The following is a 23,856-nucleotide window of genomic DNA, read 5'->3' on the forward strand; positions in this document are numbered from 1 at the left end:
ATGCTTAGCCTGTTGCATATACTAAGAATATTTTTGAAGAGTGATCGCTACCCCTTATAGTAAAAACAGCTGAGAAAACTTTAGGGCAAATTTTCATACTCACCTAAATTTTTAATCCCACCCCCAGTGATAGACATTTGAAGTTGAGATTAAAGCTGAATATCAAAGGAAATGTACCTCTCATTTTACAGAATATGTAGCAGCTGTCTGGCTTGTTCATTTTAAGCTACAAAATGACAGTTGTGGACTGAATAAAAAAATTACCAAAAGAAGTATTCAGAATTTTTAGTTAAACGCTATACTAACTCATTCTTGTTTTGGTAATAATTACATAAATTCAAGGGGCCTGTGAGTCATTAGATTTCAAAATATGTTTCTTTTTTTTTTTTTCATGTTACTTGTGCAGAAATGTTTCTCAGCACAAAATTGTGTTTCACTGAGTTATGCTATTATAGAAACATTCTCCGTTCTCATTTCTTGTTACCATATTGATAAACACAGAAAAGTAGCAGGAAAAATAAGTTTATCTTGCAGAGTTGTCACATTACTGATAGCCTGTGTTCCGTAAGGCCAGTCTTGTGTAAAACGCAAGTCAAACCTATTTATTAAGATTATATTTTCTAGAGTTCTTCTTCTTCATCATAGTGTCTGAGTAGAGAAATAAAGTAAAACGCTAACTTTGGCTATCATGGTAATGATGAATGCATTGGCAACGCTGTTCTGGAAAGCATTTTTACCACGGGGAACAAAAGTTAAAGGGAAACGAAATTGTCTGTGTAACTTACGCTGTAAAATAATTACTCCCTGTCTGAAATATTGTGGGGTTTTTGTTTGTTTGTTTGTTTTTTTAACACAAATTGTAAAGTACATGAAATAAACCTCTATATCATCTGGTACAGTTGTAGCATTCTGCTTGGACACAGGTATATAGCAGCAAGTCAGAAACCAGCAAAGAGAAAAAGTTTTGTACATGATTTATCCTTTTGAAATTTGCATTAACTTTTGCAGAACTTGGAGTTTTTTCCTTAGCATATCTGCTCTTCCCTTCCTCCTCTTCCTCCTGATTTCTTCATGGCAGGCTGGAGTTCAGTATCTTTGTAACAGTTTTTAATACTTTTACAAAATCTCAGCTGTACATTCAAGAAATCAAGTGGTGATTCTGATGTAAGTACGTTTTTGGTAACTTGCTTTTAAATAGTGGTTACTGAGAAAGCTCAAAAGATAAAGCCAGCGTTCCAAGGGTTAATGTGTTATTAGGAGGACAGGAAATCTGGCAACTATTGCAGAAACTAGACCTAATGGTGCACACAAACAATTTGTCAGTCTTGGTAAATGTGAATAGCTTTCCTCAAAGTGGCTGCTTTTGCTTTGTTTGAATAGCCTAAACTTTTTCTTTTTGGACTTTAAATCTTAGAAGTGAAATGTGATCCACATATTGAATCAAAATCATTTAATTCAAAACATATTTTGATTAGAACAAAGTTGACATGGAAAGAAACTCTAGAATAATAATAATAATAATAATACAAAAAAAAAGTTGAAAGGACTTTCTATCATATATTTAGCAGGAAAATTTGAAACAGTTCTAATTAGGCTGAAAAAAACAGCCTTTTTCATTGTAACTTAGAAAGGTCATATATCAATGTTAAGGCAGCATTACCAGCTAGTGTCTGAAAGCCTGCACATGCAAACGTAATTCAGTTGTTTGGTTTGGTTTTTTATTTCTTTTTTTTTTCCCAAATGTATGTGCACTGAACAAGCCAGAATACATACTTAATAGGCCTAAAATGATTACTTGGTACTTCATTTGTGTGGGTGCTTTGTTGTGCTCAAGAGTATTTTTCATATCAAACTTGTCTTTGTGCTAAAAATGTGTGAAATCTTAATTCGTGGTTTTTTGTTCATACATTAATGATTTTCAAATGTAAAGTTTTTTGTTTTTTGTTTTTTTGTTTTGGTTTGGTTTTTTGTTTGCTTGTTTGTTTTTAAGCTTCTATTACTGTAAGTGTTTCTAAGGAAATTCCTTGCTTCAAAGAGGAATGAGAACATTTAATCTCTCTGAGATAATAGGCAATTATTTGTACTTAAAATTTGTCATTTCTTGCCTGCCAATGTTTTACATTCCAGGATATATTTTTTTATTTAAACAGAAAAGATCATCCCTTGGGAAACAGTTTTGCTGTCTTTTCAGAAGTTTCTACTTTGATTTTAATGACATTTACCTCATTTTGTATAGGTAGAACTTCTTTTCTGTCTACTGAAAGAAGTGTTGCATATATTCTTTAATCTGCACAGGCATAAAGCAAGTAAACCTGTAGTCTTACATTTCTGAAAAGCTTGGTTGTGGATAAATTCCTGTGCAAGTGAAAAAGAAATACACTCAGTACTTTCACCTTATTTCAACATACTAGCATCTCATTCTCAAGTATATATTGATTTTCAAAAGGCATAATTTCAAATAGTGTATGTCCTTAAAGGCATACTGAAGTAAAAACCAAAGAAAGGTAGAGGGGTAAAAGCCCATATTAATTACTTCACAAATACAAGTCATGATCCAAATCCAAAGAATAAGGATGAGGAATTATATCATGGTAAGTGGTCAGACTATTTGTATTAAAAAAAAATAAAAATAAAGAAGTCTTCTCTAACGTGCTGGGTTTTTTGGTTGTTTAGTTTTTTTGTTTTTGTTTTTAATTCTGTTGCGTGACTGTTTTGTCAAATCCTTTGTATGAGTGTTGCACTAACAGTCTTCTCAGCAGATCATTCTCTATTCATTCCCTTCAGGGCATAAAAGGGTGCTCACAAATTAATGCATATCAGAGTAATTCTTGAAGAAACAATTTTAATTACATTTAGTGGTATCAGATTGTATAGGTGAAAAGTATTTGTGAATAAACAAAATTTTCTTGATAAAATTAAAGCTTCAATTTGTTGTTTCTCAAGTGTTTCTGCCGTGGTGATGGAGAAATGGAAGTCACTAAGAGATATTTGTGTTTGACATCTGTATACTGTACGTTTTAGCATATCTCAAATGTTTTAGTCTCTGCCTAATACATCTCATTAAAGAAACAGATATCAGCCTCAAGACAGTTTGTCAAAGTTAATATGAGTCCCTGTGGACAGCACTGACAATTTGTGTGGGGCTTCACATGACAGTCTTTTCATGGTCTTATTTGCTCCTTAACAATTGGGGATTAGTCACTGATTTATTTTACAGTAACTCAATTGGGCTGAATATTACTGTGTGAGGCAGGCCTTTGTAGAGGATTTTCTTGTTTTACACATTTTACCACAAGCACTCGCTGGGTGTAAATGATGCTCAGCCTGTGATGAGAGTGCTGTAGCAATTGATCAAGGAGTGTTAGGAGCAGCATGGGAAAAATGCTCATATCTCATAGCTGCGTGCCATATTTAACTTGAGCCTTAAAGAGCACTGTCTGTCCTGGATGCTTAACTAATCCTAAATGCGTAGCATTCTGTACCCTTGATTTAGTTTCAAAAAAGGCAAGTGCTACCAGTAATAAACTTTTAAAGATCTCATTTTTAGCACTTGGTATTCATGTGCATTGGAACTTCTTCACTTTTTGAATGGTTTTTAAGTGGTGCCCAGTTTAAATAGTGTATTCCCACCTGACTGTGAAGTGTGTCACACACTGGTCCATAGAGTTGTTTCCCTTGAAAATCTGCTTTATTTCATAATTAGTGTACAGCCCATTAATTATTGTTCCTCCGTATACATTATAACAGCATAAGTACCTACCTGCTACCAAGAGCTTAACTGTGAACCTGAAATGACAGGCAGGCTTATTCATCGTCTGAATTCGTGTGCTAGATTTCCTTCAGGGTCTTGTGTATTTTGTTGAGTGTAGTCATTTTATTTTTTGTTAAGCGATTTGGCAAATGCTCTAAAATGGCCTAACATGGAAAAAAATAAATGAGGATGATCTAGTTTTGAATCTCTATAGATTACAAGTGTAAATTAGTTTTAAACTTGGAAAAGAGTAGTTTCAGGATGACTACCAACCATCCCATGAGAAGGCAGTGTGTATTTCAGTTTTGCTTTTTTAAACGTCAGATTTAGGTGTCTGTTAATCTGAGGAGATTACAGAGTGATATTCCTTCAGTTATTCGTGTGCTTTGTGAGTATAATGTGACCCATTACAAATATGGCTTTTGAAGAAAAGGAAAAAGCTACAACCTCTGCACATACTAACCACATATATTAGGAAATGTCACAAACCCTCCAAGCAGTTTTTTTCCTGACATTAAATAACAGTGAGTATGTAGTAGGGTTAATTTTTATTTATTTATTTATTTATTTTTAGCAAGAAAGCAAGAAAATTAATTTCTATCTTTGTAGTTTGTTTTAATGCCGTGGATTTTTATGGCTGCGCATTGTAGTATTACGGGCACTCATGAGACTCCTGACTGGTTTTATCTTATTAAACAATTTTGAAATCATTAATTTTTAATTGGCCTGCTTGTGGTTCTTTATAGTTTTAATTGCGTTTCTTTGTCGAAACTTTAATTTTATTAAAAAAAAAAAAAAAAAGAAGACAAGTAAAGATGAAAAAAATCCCATCTAAGCAATGTTATGTTATAGGGTTTTTCTGTATGATCAACGAAAGAGATACTACACATTGGAGTAATTTGTTTTAAAGAATGCTTTCAGCAATTTCATAGCTGGGGATCCTAATAAAAATAATAATAAAAAAAAGAATGATATGAAGTAGGAGATACATACAGGTCTTTTCTTGATTGAAAGTTCTAATTAAGTGAATCGAGGAAAATTAACTGAAATTAGCTGTCAGAAAGTCACATTTAAATGAGTGATGATCTGACGTGGCAGTAAACATTTAAATGATATAAATTGCCATTTAAGTGTATGGTTTAATGTTTGTCATGCATTAATATGACACAAGACTGCAGTGACAATCAAGCAGCCTGCTCTAATTTGAACATATTTAGGGCTTTTGTGTGGCGTGCACCACACAAATTAAGACAATTGCTGTTTTTATGTGTCAATTTAAATGTTGTTTTCAGGCATCGGTTAATGAAACCAACCCATCATTTCTCTGTGCAACTCACAGAGTGATTTCCTTGTTTTTTATATTAATTTTAACTTCCTCTGCTCAAAATTAGGAATTTCCTTTACAAGGAAAACACTATTGGTTTCTTTCGATTAAGAGAATATCAGATTTAGTTAGATTGCTCATCTGCACATTAAAATAAGAAAAATACTGAATCCTCTGTGTAAAGTAGAGAAAACAGGTCCTCATTCATTCAGCATACTGCTCCTATTTCTGTGTAGACTTGTAGAAAGGTAATATACAAGAACTGCATAAAAGTAATATGAGACTGTTATTCCATCATGTAAATATTTTGTATGCTAACACGCCTAGTTAGTTCAGTTTCCTCGTATCTATCAGTCTTCTGTTTATCTGTCACAATCAGATTACCACGCTTTTATTCCTCGTGCAGAACGTACATGTGAAAACATAATTTCATCTCGGGAGTTCATAAAAACATACTCTGGCTGCCTGTAAATGCAGAAATGCTTCTCACTGACTGTTTTTTTTTCCTTATTCCCACTACTGTAGTGTTAACAGCAAAGTCTTATGTTTAGCGGGGGTAAGAGTTAGTTGGCAGAGACATATCTGTCAGAGGGCCCACAAGTAAATATGGGGTTTGAAATGAAATCTGAAATGCCATTGTCAATTTTATAACAAGATTTGTTAAGATAGTTTTGTATACTGTTTGAAATATACTTCTACTACTAAGAAATGTTGACTGTCTGTCAAGCTCAAGTTTATATATTTTGCGTGTTTTTGTTCTGTTTTGTTTTGTTTTTTACAGGCATTAGAAAGTGAGTTTGTTTCCTGCCAGCTTCACCAGTGGATTGATCTGATTTTTGGCTACAAACAGCAAGGGCCAGAGGCTGCCAGATCCCTGAATGTATTCTACTATTTGACATATGAAGGAGCCGTTAACTTAAGTTCAATAACAGATCCTGTATTGAGAGAGGTAAGCTTTTATTTCAAATGCAGAAATCAAAATAATTTATTAAACACTGCGCTATCAAAAGTGTAAAGACTATGTTTTAGGTCAGCTGCTGAATGCTCAAATCTTTGCTTTCTCTAGTGACTTGATTACAGGCCAATCAAATGCAAGGTGCCTGAAATGCTCATCACAGCATGCAGATCTAGAGAACAAGGAAGCAAGCTGTTCTTAAACTTTGTGCACCTAGATTCAGCACAACAGCATGAAAATAAATGTTTGAAGACTGCTTCACTTGCTATGAGTGCAGTCATTTTGTTCATTAATAATGTGATCTTAATAGAAAGTGGCTTGATTCGGTTTACACTTTTGAATTTCACAGTTTTAATGATTGTCTTCTAATGCAATCCTGCATTCAGAGTGTATATCAAGAACTCTGTGGTTTTGTAGCTTCCATAATTTTTATGTGGCTTGCTATCAAATTATTTAACTTTTCAAATGTTTTCCGTAAGCAAAACTAAATGATTTACAATTGAAAAAAATCAGTCTTTTACTCAGGCTCAGCACTATTTAGAGAAATCTATTTGATAAAATATCTTAATGGTATTGCGGTCTTTAGAACCCATTCCTCCTCCACCTAAACAGCTGTTCTCTAAAAGGAAAAAAAAGGATGAGGAGGGTGATTAAAAGCCATTTTACTCATAAATATTCAGGCAATGGACAACAGTAATTATATTAATTGTATGATTATAAGTGTAATTGGTACTTTGTAGCAAAATATCTTGAGTCACTGAGAGCATAGGGATGTGAATGCTATTAATAAATTCCTTTAAATGCATGGCCAGAGCTAATTTTTTATCATTTCTTGATTGTTGAAAGAAGATCTGAGAAGTAAGCAATTACTACTTTCAGTAATACCTTTTCATTTATTTATTTATTTATATATTTATTTCCCTGTACCTGCCAGCTATCTGGCTGTTGGGGCACCTTGACAGCCTCTGTAGAGAAAGTCATGTCATAGCATCAGTGTGGGTTGTAGCTGTCAGGTGGGTGCAGTGGAAAGATTTGGGGACACACAAGGCATGTAGAGGTACACAAGGACTGGCTTAAGTAACAAAAGTTGGGGATAGGTGTCCGTGTTATTTGGGTTACAGTCATTCTACAGTCTTCATCTTGATCCATTGTTGAGCTATTGCATATCAGACTTTTCATATTACTGAATTCACTTGAGCTAAGAAAAACTTATTGGAATTGCTGGCTTTTAAGGAAAACTGTATTAGCCAGATTTGAAACAGTTGTTGACTCATAGGAAGTAGATGTCACTGTTCGTGATCATTTTTTCATGTAATTGATACAGTTTATCACCGTTTCCTTTGACACCATTAAGGAAATGCTTTTATCACATAATGCCATCTATTAGACTCTCAAAGTGTTAAGTTTACATGTGAGCTCAAAAATAGTCTGGGTACTGTGTGAAATTCCCACACATTTCATGTAGTTTTGAATTGTTTTGAGAACAGTCAATTTAGTCAATTTAGTTATGATCTGTTCTACATGTGTCATAGCCTGAAAAATATAATTTAAGACCAAGGAAGTCACAAATCTGCCTGGAAGTGTGGGTAGTCTCAGTTAGATGTGCATTTTGTACTTTTGTAAATACATTAATGCAAGTGCATAGGTTTGCTAATCTGGAGCTGACTGCAGGATCAAAACAACATGACTTTGTGAGATTTTAAAATAAATAAATGAAAATCTGAATACTTACTTATCCAAAGTTTTCATCAAAGAAATTAAATGGTTTGATGCCTCCCGGTGCCTGGAGGGGGCCTACAGAAAAGCTGTGGAGGGACTTCTTATAAGGTCTTGTAGTGACAGAATGAGAGGGAATGGCTTCAAACTAGAAGGGACAAGTTTAGACTAGATATTAGGAAGAAATTCTTTACTGTGAGAGTGGTGGGACACAAGAGCACGTTGCCTGGAGGGGTGGTGGATTCCCCCTGCCTAGAAGCATTCAAGGCCAGTCTGGATGAGGCTATGAGCAACCTGATCTATGGGAGGTGTCCCTTCCTATAGGAGGGGGTCTGGAACTGAATGATCTTAAGTCCCTTCCAACCCAAAACATTCTGTGTTTAACATATTTTGTTTGCAAATCTTTTCAGTTTTCAGGTCCTTTTTAATTGTATGTCACTAAGACATTTCCTATTTTTGATTTGTTCTATACATCCTGAGCTGGATGGTGTATAAAAATGAAAACAGGAGAGAGAGAAAGGCAGGGATGTTAAGTTTGTGATAATGAAGTTGGTTAATAGCAGGAGAATTATGAAAATACCAATGGTGTAAAAAATACATTCTGGTAAATGCAGACAGTAGAACAAATGCTATCTGTAATACTTTTAATCTGAATTACTTGAAGATTGATCCAGTAGAATATTTTTATTTAGTAATTTCAGCCATATTTTTATAGCAGGTTCAAGAATATTGCAACAGTATAAAGATTTCTATTTAGTGAAGTATCCCTTCCTACTTGCATGTATTTTGTGACAACATATTTTTGTATTATATACATGTGCATATGCAATTTGAACTGGTAAATATGATCAGTTCTGAGATAATATTGGTAACCCTGCAAAGAGATTTAATGAGTGCCATCACCAATGGTGAGTTATTCTGTTTTTACTTGTGAGTAAAGATGAAAGTAATAAAAAATCTGCTTGTGTGTATATCTATGTGCATAATCATTCTATATATATGTGTTAAATGAATTTATCATGCACCTTTGACAGCCTCACCTTCTTCTTGCTTACTAATCCATCTCCCTGAGGACATATGCTAACATTCGGTACTGCCGAGCAGTTTCAATCAGCATTTATTTTTCTCCTTCAGTCAGCTAGCCAGAAAATAATTCTTCTTTTCTCCACCAACTTCCTGGTTAGAAACCAAATGAGTTTCTGATCTGGACAATTAATAGCATTTTTGGGCAGGCATGACACCACAGATTTACTGTCTGTTTATTAAGCAAGTATTAGACCAGAAATTTTATTCTCGAATTCTGGGCTTTGGAAAAGACGCTTTCAGCTTTCTTATTTCTATAAAGTTCAAGGTTTTGGACTTGATATCTTGAAAGCTGTAGTGAAATATATATTTTTTCTTTGCAAACTTAAAATAAGGAGAATCTTCTGTGTACTCCGAGGTTTGCAAGTTACCAAGGCTTAGTTATTATGTGGAAAATAATAGCATGTGTGTTTAAACCATGGCAGCCTCTGCACTAAGATCATCTTGGAGAAAATATGCTATCAAGCCTGGACCACATCAGTAATGAGATGCCTATGATGCATGTGTTTCTGAAGTATCTTCACAGATAAATGTATGTATATTGGTGACCTAACTCATCAGGAGAGGCCACACACAATAATAGAGGAAGGAACTGAAGAGTGGAGGAGTTCAGGTTAATGCAGAATTTCCTTAGGTCTCCTAAATGGCTCCAACTGGCACCTTTATTTTTATAGGCAGTCAGGTTATATATATTACAAGAAGGAAGCACTCGTCTAGGAAGGAAAACTACTTGATTAAAACCATATTCCAACTTACTCTTTTTTTTTTTTTAACAGAAAATGTAGAACTTTACATCCCCTCATACTGCTGCAAACAATTTTTTCCTGCCATTCTTTCTGCTTATGGGAATAAAAGATGTAAAGTATTTTGGAGGGATCTGACTGCTATAATTGAAAATTTTAAACTAAAATACAAACCATGGGCCACATGCTACCTTTTGGCAGATAAACCCTGGGGAGTGCAAAGCTTGCACAATTCAAAAGCAAAACTTAGGAGGAGGGGAGCAGATCAAGAGAGGAGGGTTTGAGTCGAAGAAAGTGGGGGGAGGGAACTACAGCCAGGAGAAGCAAGGCAAGAGATCACATACATCTGCTCGCATGTCTGTGCACAAGTTGTCTCTGCAGAGACCATTCCTTCTTTGTCGTCTTTTTTTCCTCTGGCAATTTTAGCAGCATTGTCATTGACTCTGATTCTTGTACTCATGCATCCTGCTGAAAGAAGTTTCAAGTGCAGAGGGAACTTGCTGTTAGGCGACAAGCAGTAAATATCACATCTCTTTCCTGAGGAAAATATGGTATTTGCCAGCAGAGGTATGCTATATTACTACCTCCAGTTGAGTCTGTCTTGAAAACCCCATTTTGGTCTGTGGAACTTACTGTCATAAGATTTGCTGTGGAAGGTTTTATTTTTTGTTACCTATATGGAAGAGGCAAGTAATCACAGCACCACAGATAAATCCAGCAGTTCTGGGGAGAATTTCCAGCACCTTCTTATCACAAATTCTGTTCTCTTTTTGAAACAGCTGTCCAAGTATTTAAAAAAAAGAAAAAAAAAAAAAAAAAAGAATTCTTTGCCATTCAGACAAGTAACTGATGAAAGGGTGAAGTACAATCCATAAAAAATAATTTGTATCTTAGACTGATTTGTATGCTATTACTTTCTCAGTCAGAAGAATAGAAATTCTCACATCTCTGACATAAAGTAAGAGCGGATCATCATGAATTTGGAAGTCTATTTCCCTACCCATATGCCGGTGTGGCTAGCATAAGTACTGCATAAGCTTAAAGAAAAGAGACAAAATCAACAGCAGGAATGCAAAATATTACTTGGAAAGTAACCCCTCAACCTTGGGGGGTATATATAAGTTTGTACCATACTTATCAAAAGAATCCAGCCTTATTCTTTGAATCATTTAAAAGATATTGTTTGATATTATAATTGTAAGCAGTAATTAAGGACAACTGATGATTTTAAAGTTAGCAATAATAGTTTGGAAGAGATGAGGATAAGTCCCATCCAGTTAATATCTCACGTACTTTCATTAAAAAGCGATTTGCATTTAGCCGCTGATGATTCAGTTTTCTCTCCTTTGCAGAGAAGATTCTGTTTTAGTACATTTGTGTAGTCTGTTTAACATTAGGAAGCACAGCTTTCTCCGTTCTGTCGGCACCTTTCTTTGTACCATTGACATTTTATTTCCATATGAACTGAGGAGTTTCAAAAATTTCTTTCTGTGAAGAATCAGCTTGGACGTAGCATTTGGTACTTTATTTGAATGTGCCACTTCTGATTATGTAAAGAGAGGAAATAATTCTTTTATTTTCTGTTTTAAAGCATATGGCATAAATTATTTTATGGATAATAGCTTTTAAATGTTGCCCTAGATTAATATCTTTGGGTAAGTTTTATGCATCTTAGACCTATCTCTTATGAGTCTAATTTTATTTTTAAATATTTACAATTTGAGAGACTTCTGTGCTTTCCAAAAGGAGTTACAAGGATGTTTAGTTTACATGACCCCAGTTTCATGACAGCAGTAGCAGATCTGATATCTTATCCCAGAGAAAGCATTTTTGGCCTCTCTTGTAGCTGTGTTCATGGTGGGAGTTAATAGCATATTTCAGCTCCAACTCAGCTGGAGAACTCTGACAGCAGTGAATCTTTCACAAAGTATAAACACAATTTGTATTTATAGCATAGTTAACATTTACTAAATGGGAAAATGATCAGTCTGGTTTTAGCAGGTTGGGCAACAGTCTTTGTTGTGGCTGCGATGAGTTTTAAAAAAGTAGGATAAAGTGATTAGAAAATACTGTCGCAGCGCAGTAAACTGAAATGTGCTTAATACAGTAAGTAACAAATTAATGCAGGCAAAATTCAAACTATTGCTGAAACGATTTTTGGATCATCTCTGTCCAGAAGTGTGTTGCACAGATGGTATGCTTGACATTGTGCAACACAGGAACAGCATGAGAAGCCAAATAAATGTTAAGATGCTGCCTAATTCTAATTTGAAAACCAGTATTAAAATAGCATATGCAACTAGAGTTAAGGAGAATATATTTCATGTAAGTATAGTGACTTAATGGCTACAAAGAGGTAAACTTGTCAGTTGCATGCAAACCCTGAAATCCTCTGGTGAAAGGTGGAGAACAGAGCCCGAGATGCTGTCGTAGATGACCATTTGCAGCTATTGCATGGAATCAGCTTGTCAGGATTTTTGGATGCTGATTGAGAATAACAGGAGCATCGTTACTGCACCAGTTCATTTTTTTTTTTTTCCTATGAATTCACACGTCTCAGCTTACACTGTTACCTATCTGTGGTGCCTGAGTAAACAGGCAAACTGAATATAATCAGGTGTTTGCTGTGATATCTGGGAGGTGTGGCACCTCTTTGATTTCATTTAGCCTAGAGTTTGACATGACAAATGGGTTTTTATTGCCTTTGTCTTAAGTATTTGCTACAGTGCCTAGGGAAAGATAGAAAAATATTGTTAGGTTTCAGTCCAGAGAAATATTTGACCTGAGCATTCTCTTCATTACAGAATAGATTCTAATTTCATTTGATGGTTATGTTTTATTCAAGAAGGAAAGGGGTAATATTTTAGAGTTAAATAAAGTAGATCTGAGATGCCTGATGTGTAAAGATTAAAGAAAGTACAAATCAAACTACTGCTTTAACTAGAAGTGTTAATGCTTCATGGAAAGAAGTAACTCATGTAAATTAGTTCGTCATCTCAGAGAGCTTTTTTTTTCTCAGCCTCTGGTTGAAATTCATTGTACAAAAATTTTCAGTACCGTCAGCTCCCTCACCTCTTCTTGCTTGACTTGTCTTGTGGATGTATCAGAGCCAGAAAGGCTTTGAGACCCCCTAGGCTCTTCACATTTTCTTTTGTGCCTGGCTAGTCAGTCTTAGATATTTCACATATTTGTTGGCCAACATTAAAGAAGAATGAGTAAGCCAAAAGGTAAAAAAGGGGTGGAAAAAAAATGCTGTTCACATTTCAAAAATAGCTTTTGAACAGAATGTTTTTTTTCCCCCTTTCTTCACCCCCCCCCCCCCCCCCCCCCCTCACCCGCCCGTATAATAGCTGCAGTTATCATGCACAAAGTCATTTAGCCTTGAATCAAGCATGGAGAGAAATGCCCTATAAACATTTCATTATTTTTGCCACCAGCATGTTTTGATTATTTGCTAGTTCTTTGTGAAGTCTGACCAACGTTTTGTGCTGCAGTTGGGAAACTACAATTTTTGTTTGGAGTGTTTTTATTGTATTTTCTCATTGTAGCTTAGTGTGTTTTGCTCCTGAATTCCCACTATGTCTGTGGATAGTATATTTATTCATTAAACTTTACTGTATTAGTCATATTTGAACAATTGCTGCTTCATGAGTGAGAAAGCTTGAGGTCATGCTAAAGATGCTTTCACTCATTCAGTGCCCAAAAAGCAAGAATGAGCTAAACATTATATTTTATTGCGTGTGGGGAAAAAAAAAAAAAAAAAAAGACAATTAAATGCACAATAAAACTCAGAGATAATATTGTATCCATGCTTTGAAAACAATGTTTTGATTATGTTTTGGTTTAGTTTAAATAAATATATTAGTTTCGCTAAGGAAATGAGGTTCTTTTTTTCTTGTTCACAGTTGATACAAATTCTGACAGGTGATCACGCAAGACAGTTTTAAGACCACTAGATGCTGGATGTACACACCAGTGTATCAACCTCCCCCAGACTGAAATGTTTTATTTTATAAGTAGAGATGGTATCAAACCTGGAGAAATTCCATGGAATGCTAACAGACTGGGACAGTTTGATTTTTTTCCAAAGGAAAATGTTTTATATCAGAAAGTTTGGAGTCAGCTGAGTAGCAGCTAGACTGTGCGTAGGAAGCAAGCTTTAAAGATTATCTTTGCTTCTTCAAGGGATGAATGAATAATGCCAGAAAATTGTGAAATTTCAAAGTAATGTATATGGCAATACCAGTGCTTTATATGTAATAATTACCGATTTTAAATGCCAGGGAGTTTGAAATCTTCATCTACTGTAGTGAATAGAGGAATTCAGCAATTTTTGTGTTGTTGCTCAAGTAGAAGGAAGACTTGTATTTTTAAAAACTAGGCTCAGATCTGCTTGGGATTTTGCTTGTTCTGCATCCAACTTTATTTGCAGGTCTTTAAATTTTTCTTAGCTTTCTTTTTAGAGTCTTTTCCCTTTTTACTTTGTCATTCTCTTTGAAGTACTTCCAGACCTGTTTTTCTAGTTCTAGTTTTTTTATCTGCTTCTTTCCAGTAGCCAAAGATTTAGGTGTTTTGAATGAGCACATCAGTGCTCCAGACAGAGATACTGTTTGAAATTATCCATGAACCCAGTGCCTCTGAACATTATTGAGTGACATTTGTTTCTGTTGGTTGTGTCTGCTCTGACTAACTGGTTTCTTTCAGATTGGCAGCTGGGATTACGCTGTAGTAGACGGACAGCTGCATGAACTGGAGATTGCAGTGAGGCCGTGCTAGACCTTAATATGCCTGGAATGTATATATTCAGATTGGAGCAACTTATGTGGCCCTGAGGGGGAATCTGTTTGTATTTTCACAAACTGTGATTACTTCCTGATTTGTTTTAATGACCGCCATGTAATTTTCATGCTGGTCTGTCACGACAGAAAGACTTGATTTCTCAGTTTTCACAGAAGATTTCCTAATGTAGTTTAGGAGCTGTGTTAGTGTTTTTGTTCTTAAAGTGATGATAAAATTATTCTTCTCTGTGCTCCCTTTTGCACTTCTCTGTGTTGCAATCAGTAGAAAATATTCACACATAGAATATTGGTGGTTTGGATTTTAAAACTAATGAGTGATTGGAATAGTAACCTAACTTGCAGACAACTACAGTACTGTGAACAAGCATAAATAAGAAACTTAATTAAAAACAAACAAAAAAAAAAAGTAAAAGTACAAAACAGATCTTTCTCACAAAGAGGCTACAGAGAAGGACAAAAAATCTAACCTTCGTTTATATTTGATGGCTTTCCTGTCTTCTTGTATTGTTTCTTTGTGTGTGTGTGTGTGTGTGTGTGTGTGATGTGGTCTGTTCTATTTTGCGGCTCATATTGTCAATGTACTGCAGCAAACAAGGGTTATGTGCTTTTTTTCTATGTAACAGCATGCTGGTGGGGTAACATTCTCCTGTGCTGCCAGTTGGTAGTATTTCTCTTCATGCCTAACAGTGCATTAAGTGGTTGGCATGATTGATAAAATTAATAACTGAAATGATTCAGTATAAAGGACCTGCTTTGTGAAGCCAAAATAAAAAATATATGTATTTATCTTTTTTGGGCATGAAGAAATTAGGTCTCTTGTATTTTGAAAAGTTTATGTAAGTGTGTGAATTTATGATGAATTTATGAACATTTGAGTGCTGTATTTTTTCCCTGGGTCAAGTGTAGTGCAGTGTCCCCAGGGCAGGTGTATAGTCATTGAGCATATACACTGCTGGTTTCAGGAAAGCATTTTGTCCATTTTTCACAGTCTTGACCTAATAGGGATTGTCATGAAACAAGGGGAGAGAATACTACAATAAGCTCCTCTTCTGTAATCCTCAGCCTATTTTCAGGAATTTTATCTAATTGGTATGAATTGTGCTTGTTGTCTGGCTAGTGTTATCTGTCCTGCAGTCCATGAGTAATTGAACTAAGAACCATACTGCAGAAGCATAAGTGACTGTCTGGTCAGATGAGGTTTCCTGATCACTTATTATCAGGGCTTGATTTTAATCGTCATCCCAGGGGAGGGAGCTGGTCAGTTAGCCACTAAGCCATTCTGCTTCACTGTCTGAGGGAAAACCTGTCAAACGATCTGTGTTCTCTGGTGCTGCAAAGCAACATCTGGGTGGAGGGAAAGGCAGGGCAAGCAATTGTAATTGTGTATTGCTTGAGCCAATAGAAATCACTGAGGAACATGTGTGTAAACCTTTTTGAATATTGAAAAGTGAGGTAGGAGCGGCAGAGAGCCAAAGTAATTATTTTTGTGAGGGCTGTTATTTTCTGGACATAAATAATGGGTAGAAAGGAGGAAGACAAACCCAAAACCCTTTGTGTCCTTAACACACATGCTGAAAGAATATTTCTTCCTATGCTTGAATTTTTTTTCATCTGAGCTTTCAAATGTTTGGCATTTGAAACCTCCTGATTAGAGACTGGAAATGATTGCATTCAGATATGTAAAGATGCAGGGATAGAAGTAGTCTCTTTGTAACAATTAGAGTGTAACTTGTAATTAGGTGTTCAAGCTGTGAGGTGCGGTGTAACATGGGCATGTTGTGCTCTAAGACTTAAGACCGTTTGGTGTTTTTTGTCTGAGTATGCGTGATGAAAGCTACTCTGAGCTAGTTCTTTTTAAGGGTCTTTAAATCTAGAGTTAAATGGTGTATGTCTTACCTTTTAACTATACAGGCCTTCATTTCAGGATTTGAGTTCAAAACTAGAGACCATTTCATTCTTTCTCTGTGACACTCAGTGTAGATCCCCCTCCACCCTCCCTCCCTCATATTTAATTTTATAGTTCTTTCAGACATAAACATGAAAAAAAAGCAATTTTGACTTAGTTTCTGAGTGTTGCTGCAAAGAAAAGTAACAAACATCTGTTTTTACCTTAACTGCATCCATATGTTCAACCTCCCCATCACCCTCCTTCCACAAAAATTTACAGCCGTATTTGGTGGGTACTGCATACTGTTGAATTAACTTGCTTCACAGTTAGATTAGAGGCTATGTTCAGAGACTGAAACAATCTCCATTAAGCAGTGACCAAAAACTATATTATAGCTGTGGCAAGTTATCCTTTTTTTAAATCCTTCTCTATTAATTTGCTTCCTTCTCCCACTCCCCTTCCCACTCCCCAAGAGAAGAGGAGATCATCCAGGAGATTAATTAGGAGAACATTATTGTAGTAATCAAACATTTGTGAAATTTACTTTTTACTTTTATACTTTAAAATTTCTTAATATTTGAAATACCACATTAATCATATTAATATGTGGTTGCATTCTGTGTGGATTATAGTAAAGAGTTAGTTAGCTTGTTTCTTTTTATTACTTCTTGTTCTAGCATCTGGAACAATTATGGCCTTACCAAAGCTCTGTTTTTGAAGAGAATTAACAGGAAGAAAGCTATTTTACTGAGATATTTGAGAAGCAGTGAAACAAAATGTTGAATGATAATATATTTTACTTTGTGGTATACAGCATAGCTTCAGAGATAATGGTTTGTAGAAGTAAGGATACTTCTCAAACAAAGGTTATTATATTTCAGTGATACACTGCCTTTAATAGTTTTGAAATTTTCAAAAATATTTTTTGCCTACAATAATCTATATGTTAGTATATATGTATGATACAATATTGAATAATGTGAGAATGCATACGCTGCCACTAGAAGAATCTGGCCATCTCTTACTGGTACTAACTAGTGCTCTAGTGCTATTAATACATCTTTCAAGGAAATGAAATTAGAATCTAGGATATAATTTGTTAGAAAGTGAGTTGATGGCCTCTTGCCCGATTGTCATTTTACTGTATATTTTCAGGTATGTAGTAGTTTTTTTCCTCTATCTCAAAGGAGATATTAATTATCTCTCCAAGGAAAGAATTCTTTGCTTGTAGCTCATTTACTTTGACAGGTTGAACAAAAGTCTGAGTGACATCTGGTGGCTAAAAAGCACCAAATTTCTCTTGTTAATTAAGTTGAAAAAATGGAAGATGATTCTAGGACATTTCTGATGATGTATAGATATCATCTTGCAATCTTCTGTATGTGATCCTTCTGACTGAGATGTCAGCAGAAAGATGTTGACATCTGGATAGACTTTAAATATTGTCTGGGACAAGGAACATCATTTGGAGGTGCTAGTAGTACATTGTCTTGGTCATAATGGTCAAGTCATATAGAAGTCTTAAAGCTAAAGAATCTTCACATTTTTATTAGGAATGAAAAGGAATGCAAAATTTTTTTGGCTGAAATCTTGCTTCTATGTCTAGACATAATTGCTCAAGTGTTGTTGCCTTGATATTTACTCAAGTTTTTCAAATTTCACTTGGCTCTCTGGAGAGTATACAGTATAGAGAGCATAGAGATACCAATATCTGTGTCTGCGTACAGTTTTGATGTTTTCTCAAACATTGTTACCTGTGGTAGGATGTGATCTGAATATAGACATTCCCATTTCAGTTGGCTGAAAGTGTAAGTTTATATCAGTGAGTTATTGTAGAAATGTAGGCTCTCTTATTTTTTGGGAGCACCATATGGAACCCAATGAGTCTATAAGACTTGTTTGCGCCTGAACTGTAAATAATAAACTCAAGTTAGATGATAAACATAGCTATAAAAACAGGCCATTACAGACTGAAAACAGAATTTTTGTGTCTCTGAGGGAGGTTTTGGCAAAAACATAGTCCTTCTGGTTAGCAGTTCTGCTGACAGAACACGAGTTGTGTGAAAATAGGCAATCGCTGTTTCTTTGCTGGTTGAGTAGCACGTTTTATACTTCTTTTTAAGATCCTAGAGCAATTCTACTCAGCATAGAGGCTGGATGGGAGATCTCTAGCTGTTGCTGCTATTTTGTGGTCTAGGAGTATGATAATGATGAGCATCATGTATATGAGTTAGCAGTGGAACCATAACTTTATCTCCAACAGTTTTTATTTTATTGGATAATGGTGAGTTCCTCGGTGTTTGGATTGTGGAAAATAGTGTACTTTAACATCTGATTTTTGTTTTATACCAATAAGTGCTCATATAATGATGAATGTATTTGAATTGTTCTTTATTGATATATTCCAGTGCTTAATTTATCCTTTTTCAGTGTTGGCACTATAAATGAGAATGTAGTTGTTAGAGATTTCAGTGGGACACAGCAAATTTTTAGGGTAGCACAAAATCCTGACTCCCTTTAAATGCCTATTTGGGAATGGAGGTTTCTAAACTGATAGTATGTAAGGAAGTTGTATGATAGTATGTAAGGAAGTATGTAACTGATAGTATAAAAGGAAGTTAACAAATCTGAAGCTTGTTATTTACTCATCTTATCCATTCTATTTTCTGCTTCATCTAAAATAAATGCATGTGAGTGATACATCCAAAAGTATCTTATTCAATTTGGGTAATGTCCAGGAAATAAGTAGTAGATCCCATAAACTCTGTAGGTTTCACCTTTAGGTTTTGCTGTACAATTAATAGATTATATCCAGGACTGACAGCATTTTGCATCTCCCGGGTTCTTCTAGTGCCACCCTCATTGCCAAACAATTCTCGCTTTCTAGTAAAAACATCTATTCAATCTGCAAGTAAGTGTAGGCAAATATTTTTTTAATCTGATTGCTTTAATACTGACAGCTTTTTACAGAGACTGCAGAGCTGCTGATCAGTAAGATAGAGCTTTGTTAATGTCTTAGGTCTTAAGGGACCAAAGATTCTATGCTCTTAAGATTCTCTTGATATCATGAGTCACAAAACCCAATATTTTAATGTAGCATTTTTTGTCTCTAGGAAAGGAACTCAATGGGCTTACTGGGCTTTAGAGTTCACAGATCTGATTTTGTTATTCTTCAAAAGGTACTCACTGAATCTCAGCGCTTGTATGTCAGATTCCACGTGCAGTTTTTGATAAACTTACTTATTCACCATTTCTTTGAAGATTAAGACACTTCCCAGAGCAGGCAGGCATGTCCATACAGTAATTTCAAGGCCTGAATTCTGGTGAATTCAGATATTTCAAAAGCCCTGCCAAATAGAGCAAAGTCAGCTGTTTTGGATGGCAGATTTCCTACCTCAGAATATGATTATTTTGGTGATCTGAAGGCCTCGGGTACATTCTACTTTTGATGTTATTATTTGTGTAACAAGAGACTGCTGTGTGTCCTAGGAATAGTCCTTATTATTATGTAAAACACTTGTTTGTAAGACTAAGATGAGCACAAATGTTGAACCACAAGAATGGAGAACTGCAGACACATTTCTGTGAATGCTAAAGAGCTGCTGGTGGTTTTGTGTTCTAGCATTAATGTGCCCCATTTTAAACACTTCACTGAAGGTTTTGATTTTCAGAACTTCAGAGCTTTGCTAGAGCCTCACCTTAGGTACTCAGCACTACTAGATGCTTCTGTAAACTTAGGGCTAAAAGCACCATGCAGGAGAGAAATCAAAGTGTCAGTCCAGAACTGAGCTGTTAGCCCACAGCAAACACAAAACAATTTACTTAGTTTAGCTTACAATGAAAAAGATTTAATCTAAGATGAATTACTTAAGATTTTCTGTAGGATTAGCATGATTCTATGAGTAGTGTAGGGTGTAGTTAGAAATAACATGTTGAGTTTCGGCTGCTTGATATTATATTTGAACCAATGGGCTGTTGTGTAGAAACTTGGAAAACTAGTTGGACATGTATATGAAAAAGGTATAAATTCACACATTCTGAAATAATTCTTCAAGAAATGACAAAGCATGGGATGGTACTTTCATTAGTACACAACAAAGAAAGTAATAAAGCAAGATGCTGAAGGTAGAACCTTGTTTGTTTGATTGATTGTTTTGTTTAGTTTTAAATAAATGCTGCATTATACCTTCATTATACCTATTTAGTTGCATTTAACAGTCTTGCTGTTGGTTTTATACATCCTAATTTTTTGTTTTGCTCTATTTGAATAAAAAATGAAATCAGCAAAAAGCTTGGTGTGACTTATTGTATTTCATGCTGTGAAACTAGACAATGGAGTTTAAGTAAGAAGAGGAACACTTATGCATAGAGGAACTTTAAAAAAAATTAACTCTAATGTCTGAGTTATGATACAAACAGGATAAGCCAGTGTTAGAAAGGAAAAATGAAGCCAATAAAGAGGGTTTCTGATTATAATAGCTGGTTTCTGTTTAATATCATTGAGCAGGATGAGGTTTTGCAGAGTTTCTCATGGAAATAGCATCCACAGTACTAAAATGATTACCTCATTCTTAGTACCAGTGCCAAGCACTTAGCTCCACAGTGAACACACGGGGTTGATTTTCGACATGAAACAAGCCAGAAGTGTGGAATGACATTTTCAGGTGACAGTTATGGTTCTATTGCCTGTAATTAGCACCTCTTAACATGCAAACCTGCCTGTGCCTTTTCTAGGCTGTTGAAGCTCAAATACGAAGTTTTGGACAGACCCCTTCTCAACTGCTCATAGAACCACATCCTCCAAGAAGTTCTGCCATGCAGGTGGTAAGTACCATATTAACTCTTTGTGACCTGCCATCTTGTTTGCTTCCTGTGCTATTTTAAAGTTACAGTATCTGCTGCTTAGCTTTTCTTTTATGTGATTATGGGACTGTGTTATTAAAAAGAGCAGATGAGTTATGAGTTTGTAGGACTGTGAGTGTATGCAATGTCTAACTGTTATTTATTGCTGGAAGGATTGTACTGATTTCTAGGATAGACCCTTTTTGTCAGTGTAATCTAAGAACACTTCATCAGTTTATTTTGTTAATACCATACCTGTACAGGTGAGATCCAGTCATCATGGAGACAATTTAGTTAATCTTTGGCAGATTCCCCGAGAAGCATGGATTTAGGAGGTGGAACTTCCTTGTCTTTTCCCCCAGGCATAGGTTTTCCCCTAAAACCAAGATTACTAGGAATTCATGAGCTGAAACTTACATAGCAAAGAATGTGGCTAAATGTGTTTTGCAGTAAAGCTAGGGTGATAAAATCCAGGCAGTGAGCATTAACATGCTTTTCCTTTTACCTCTTCTTGTGTTTAATATAATTTTATTATACAAACTATTATTTTATTACTGATTACTTTCCATACCATGTTGTGTGCAGTCCTTAGGACTAAAATAGCATTTATGTTGTCACAGATCCAGAACTAAGTATGTTAAGTGATACTGTGACAAGTGGAGTAAATGGTCTGCTAATTCACAAGTTTTTCAAACGTCTGCATTCCCTTGTTGTTAAGATGGATATATTATCCTGAAATATTTTTAAAAAGGATTTTTTTAATGTATGCTCTGTAAAATGTGATCTATATGTCCTACACTGGTAGACTACGGTTATTTGATTAAAAACATATCAGCAGTGCAAATGGTTTTAGAAAAATCACACAATAACTGGAAATCTGTCCAAAGTAGCTAACCTTGTGACAGAGTCTAAGAAGCCTAAGCTTTCTTATCTAATTCAGCTACTAGTCTTTCTCAAATACAAACTTGATATGATATGCATAATGCATGCTCAGCTTGTTTTCCCCAACACCCTTCCTATGCAGAAGACGTAAGCATTTATGCAGCTGTGTAGTAGGCAGGCTTCTGCCTTGGGATCCTATGTACTGGATGGACAAAGCTGACTGTGTGGATCTGTAAGCTTCTAGCCTGTTGCACCTCCTTTGTGGCATCCTAGGGCAGGTGAGAGCTAGTGGGCCACTGCAGTGAGGTGTATGCAATCAATGGAATGTCCTTCAGAAGAGCCCTGTTAAAAGGGATGCTGGAGAGCCCAAGTGCCCTCATCATATGGCTGCACACCATATATGTGACCCTCCATCATGGTGCTGTGCATTAACATTTGTCCTAATATATGGAAACTTATTTCATGAACTGGTGGAACATAAAAAGTTGGTTGTTGAGGTTTTTGTAAGTCTTGTTATATAAATAAATCTGTTGCCAGAAAGCAGTTTGTATTGTTTTATCATAATATTTTTCATTCTGCTGAATTAATGAAGATTTAATATGTAATGGAAAAATTAAATTCTGTGAAGTAAACTGTTTATAGCTCCCATGGGTTTTTCAGGCTGAGGTGCACTCAGAAACAACACCTCAGTTCTCTACCTGTTTTGATCAGTTTTGTGGTTATTAATACATGATTTTTTAAAGAGGGCTGTATTAAGCATTTAAGAAATAGTGTTCTTGGAGCTGAAATGCAGTGAGGATATTTTCCTGTCACAAATCAAGATTATTTCTGGTTATATTATTTCCCGAGTTTTCTGTTTTCATGTGTGTGTGCATGTATGCATGAACGCAACTGAATCGAAAGGTACCACGTGCTGTGTTAAGTGCACAAGCCATAATATACACCAGGTGTAGTAATTAGCACTCACACGAAGGCTGCCTATTTGTCTGGATTTGCTGCTGTTGCTGTATCCCCTTGTGTTTTCAACCATCAGATAGCTGGATTTAATTGAGGCCACATCAGATGAGGCATTACTGACACCTTTAATTGAATGAGCATCCAGGGAGGATTAACTCATAATATTGATTGGCTTTTAGCCACTTGCTCAGAAGGGTGTCTGGGTAGCTTATTAGTTGCTTTTATTTACACCTTTAAGCAAAGACTGTAAATAGGAATGCAGAGAGCAATATGTTTTTCTAAGTACTCTTAATAACTTTTTAAAAAGGAGTGATAATAAAAATGCAAATGTATTTAATTTTTTTATTAGTTTTGTATAAATATACATTAGATGTATATAGTCACATATACATATATGTAATGAAATATTGCAGGTGGAAAATAGCCAAGAGAACTTTGTTAGTGTTCTAATACAGTTACCAGAAAAATACAAGTACTGAAGCAATATGGCTGCTCTTGACTAGGATGGTTGTATTTCTGTATCTCAATGGAATTTTTTTTGTAGGTGTACCACACAATCCCAAATACACTATTATTGCATTTGCTTTTCCTTCTTATGCCTGACATCCAGATCTCAGGTCCTTGATACTTGTTTTGACATTCTCACTGTTGTTAGAGACCTTAATTTAAAAGTTATTAATCTTTTCAACTTATTAAATTAAAAAAATGAAAATTAAAATATTCTGTTGGAAATGAATCTGGATTCATTCCCTTCCTTTAATATTTCTAGAGACAATGCAAGGTAGTGTCTGTAATCATGTCCACTTTATATTTTTTACAACTGCATTTAATTATGTTTGTCCTTTGAAACACATTTGCACTGAGGCCTTCGCCTTTGCATTCATAAATCTTACAATTGTACACCAGAAATATATAC

General features: G+C 35.3%; 1 protein-coding gene across 6 annotated transcripts in view; it reads left to right on the forward strand.

Moving 5' to 3' along the window:
• LRBA (LPS responsive beige-like anchor protein) overlaps nucleotides 1-23,856 on the forward strand; it is a 363,878-nt gene that overhangs the window by 304,553 nt on the left and 35,469 nt on the right. For all 6 annotated transcript variants that reach the window (XM_072334558.1, XM_072334559.1, XM_072334561.1 and 3 more), the window contains 2 exons: nucleotides 5,857-6,024; nucleotides 20,994-21,083. In XM_072334558.1, the coding sequence (XP_072190659.1) occupies nucleotides 5,857-6,024; nucleotides 20,994-21,083 (258 nt within the window). The remainder of the gene's footprint in view (nucleotides 1-5,856; nucleotides 6,025-20,993; nucleotides 21,084-23,856) is intronic.

This window comes from Excalfactoria chinensis, chromosome 4 (assembly GCF_039878825.1).
Source record: "Excalfactoria chinensis isolate bCotChi1 chromosome 4, bCotChi1.hap2, whole genome shotgun sequence".
NCBI classification, from domain to species: Eukaryota; Metazoa; Chordata; class Aves; order Galliformes; family Phasianidae; genus Excalfactoria; species Excalfactoria chinensis.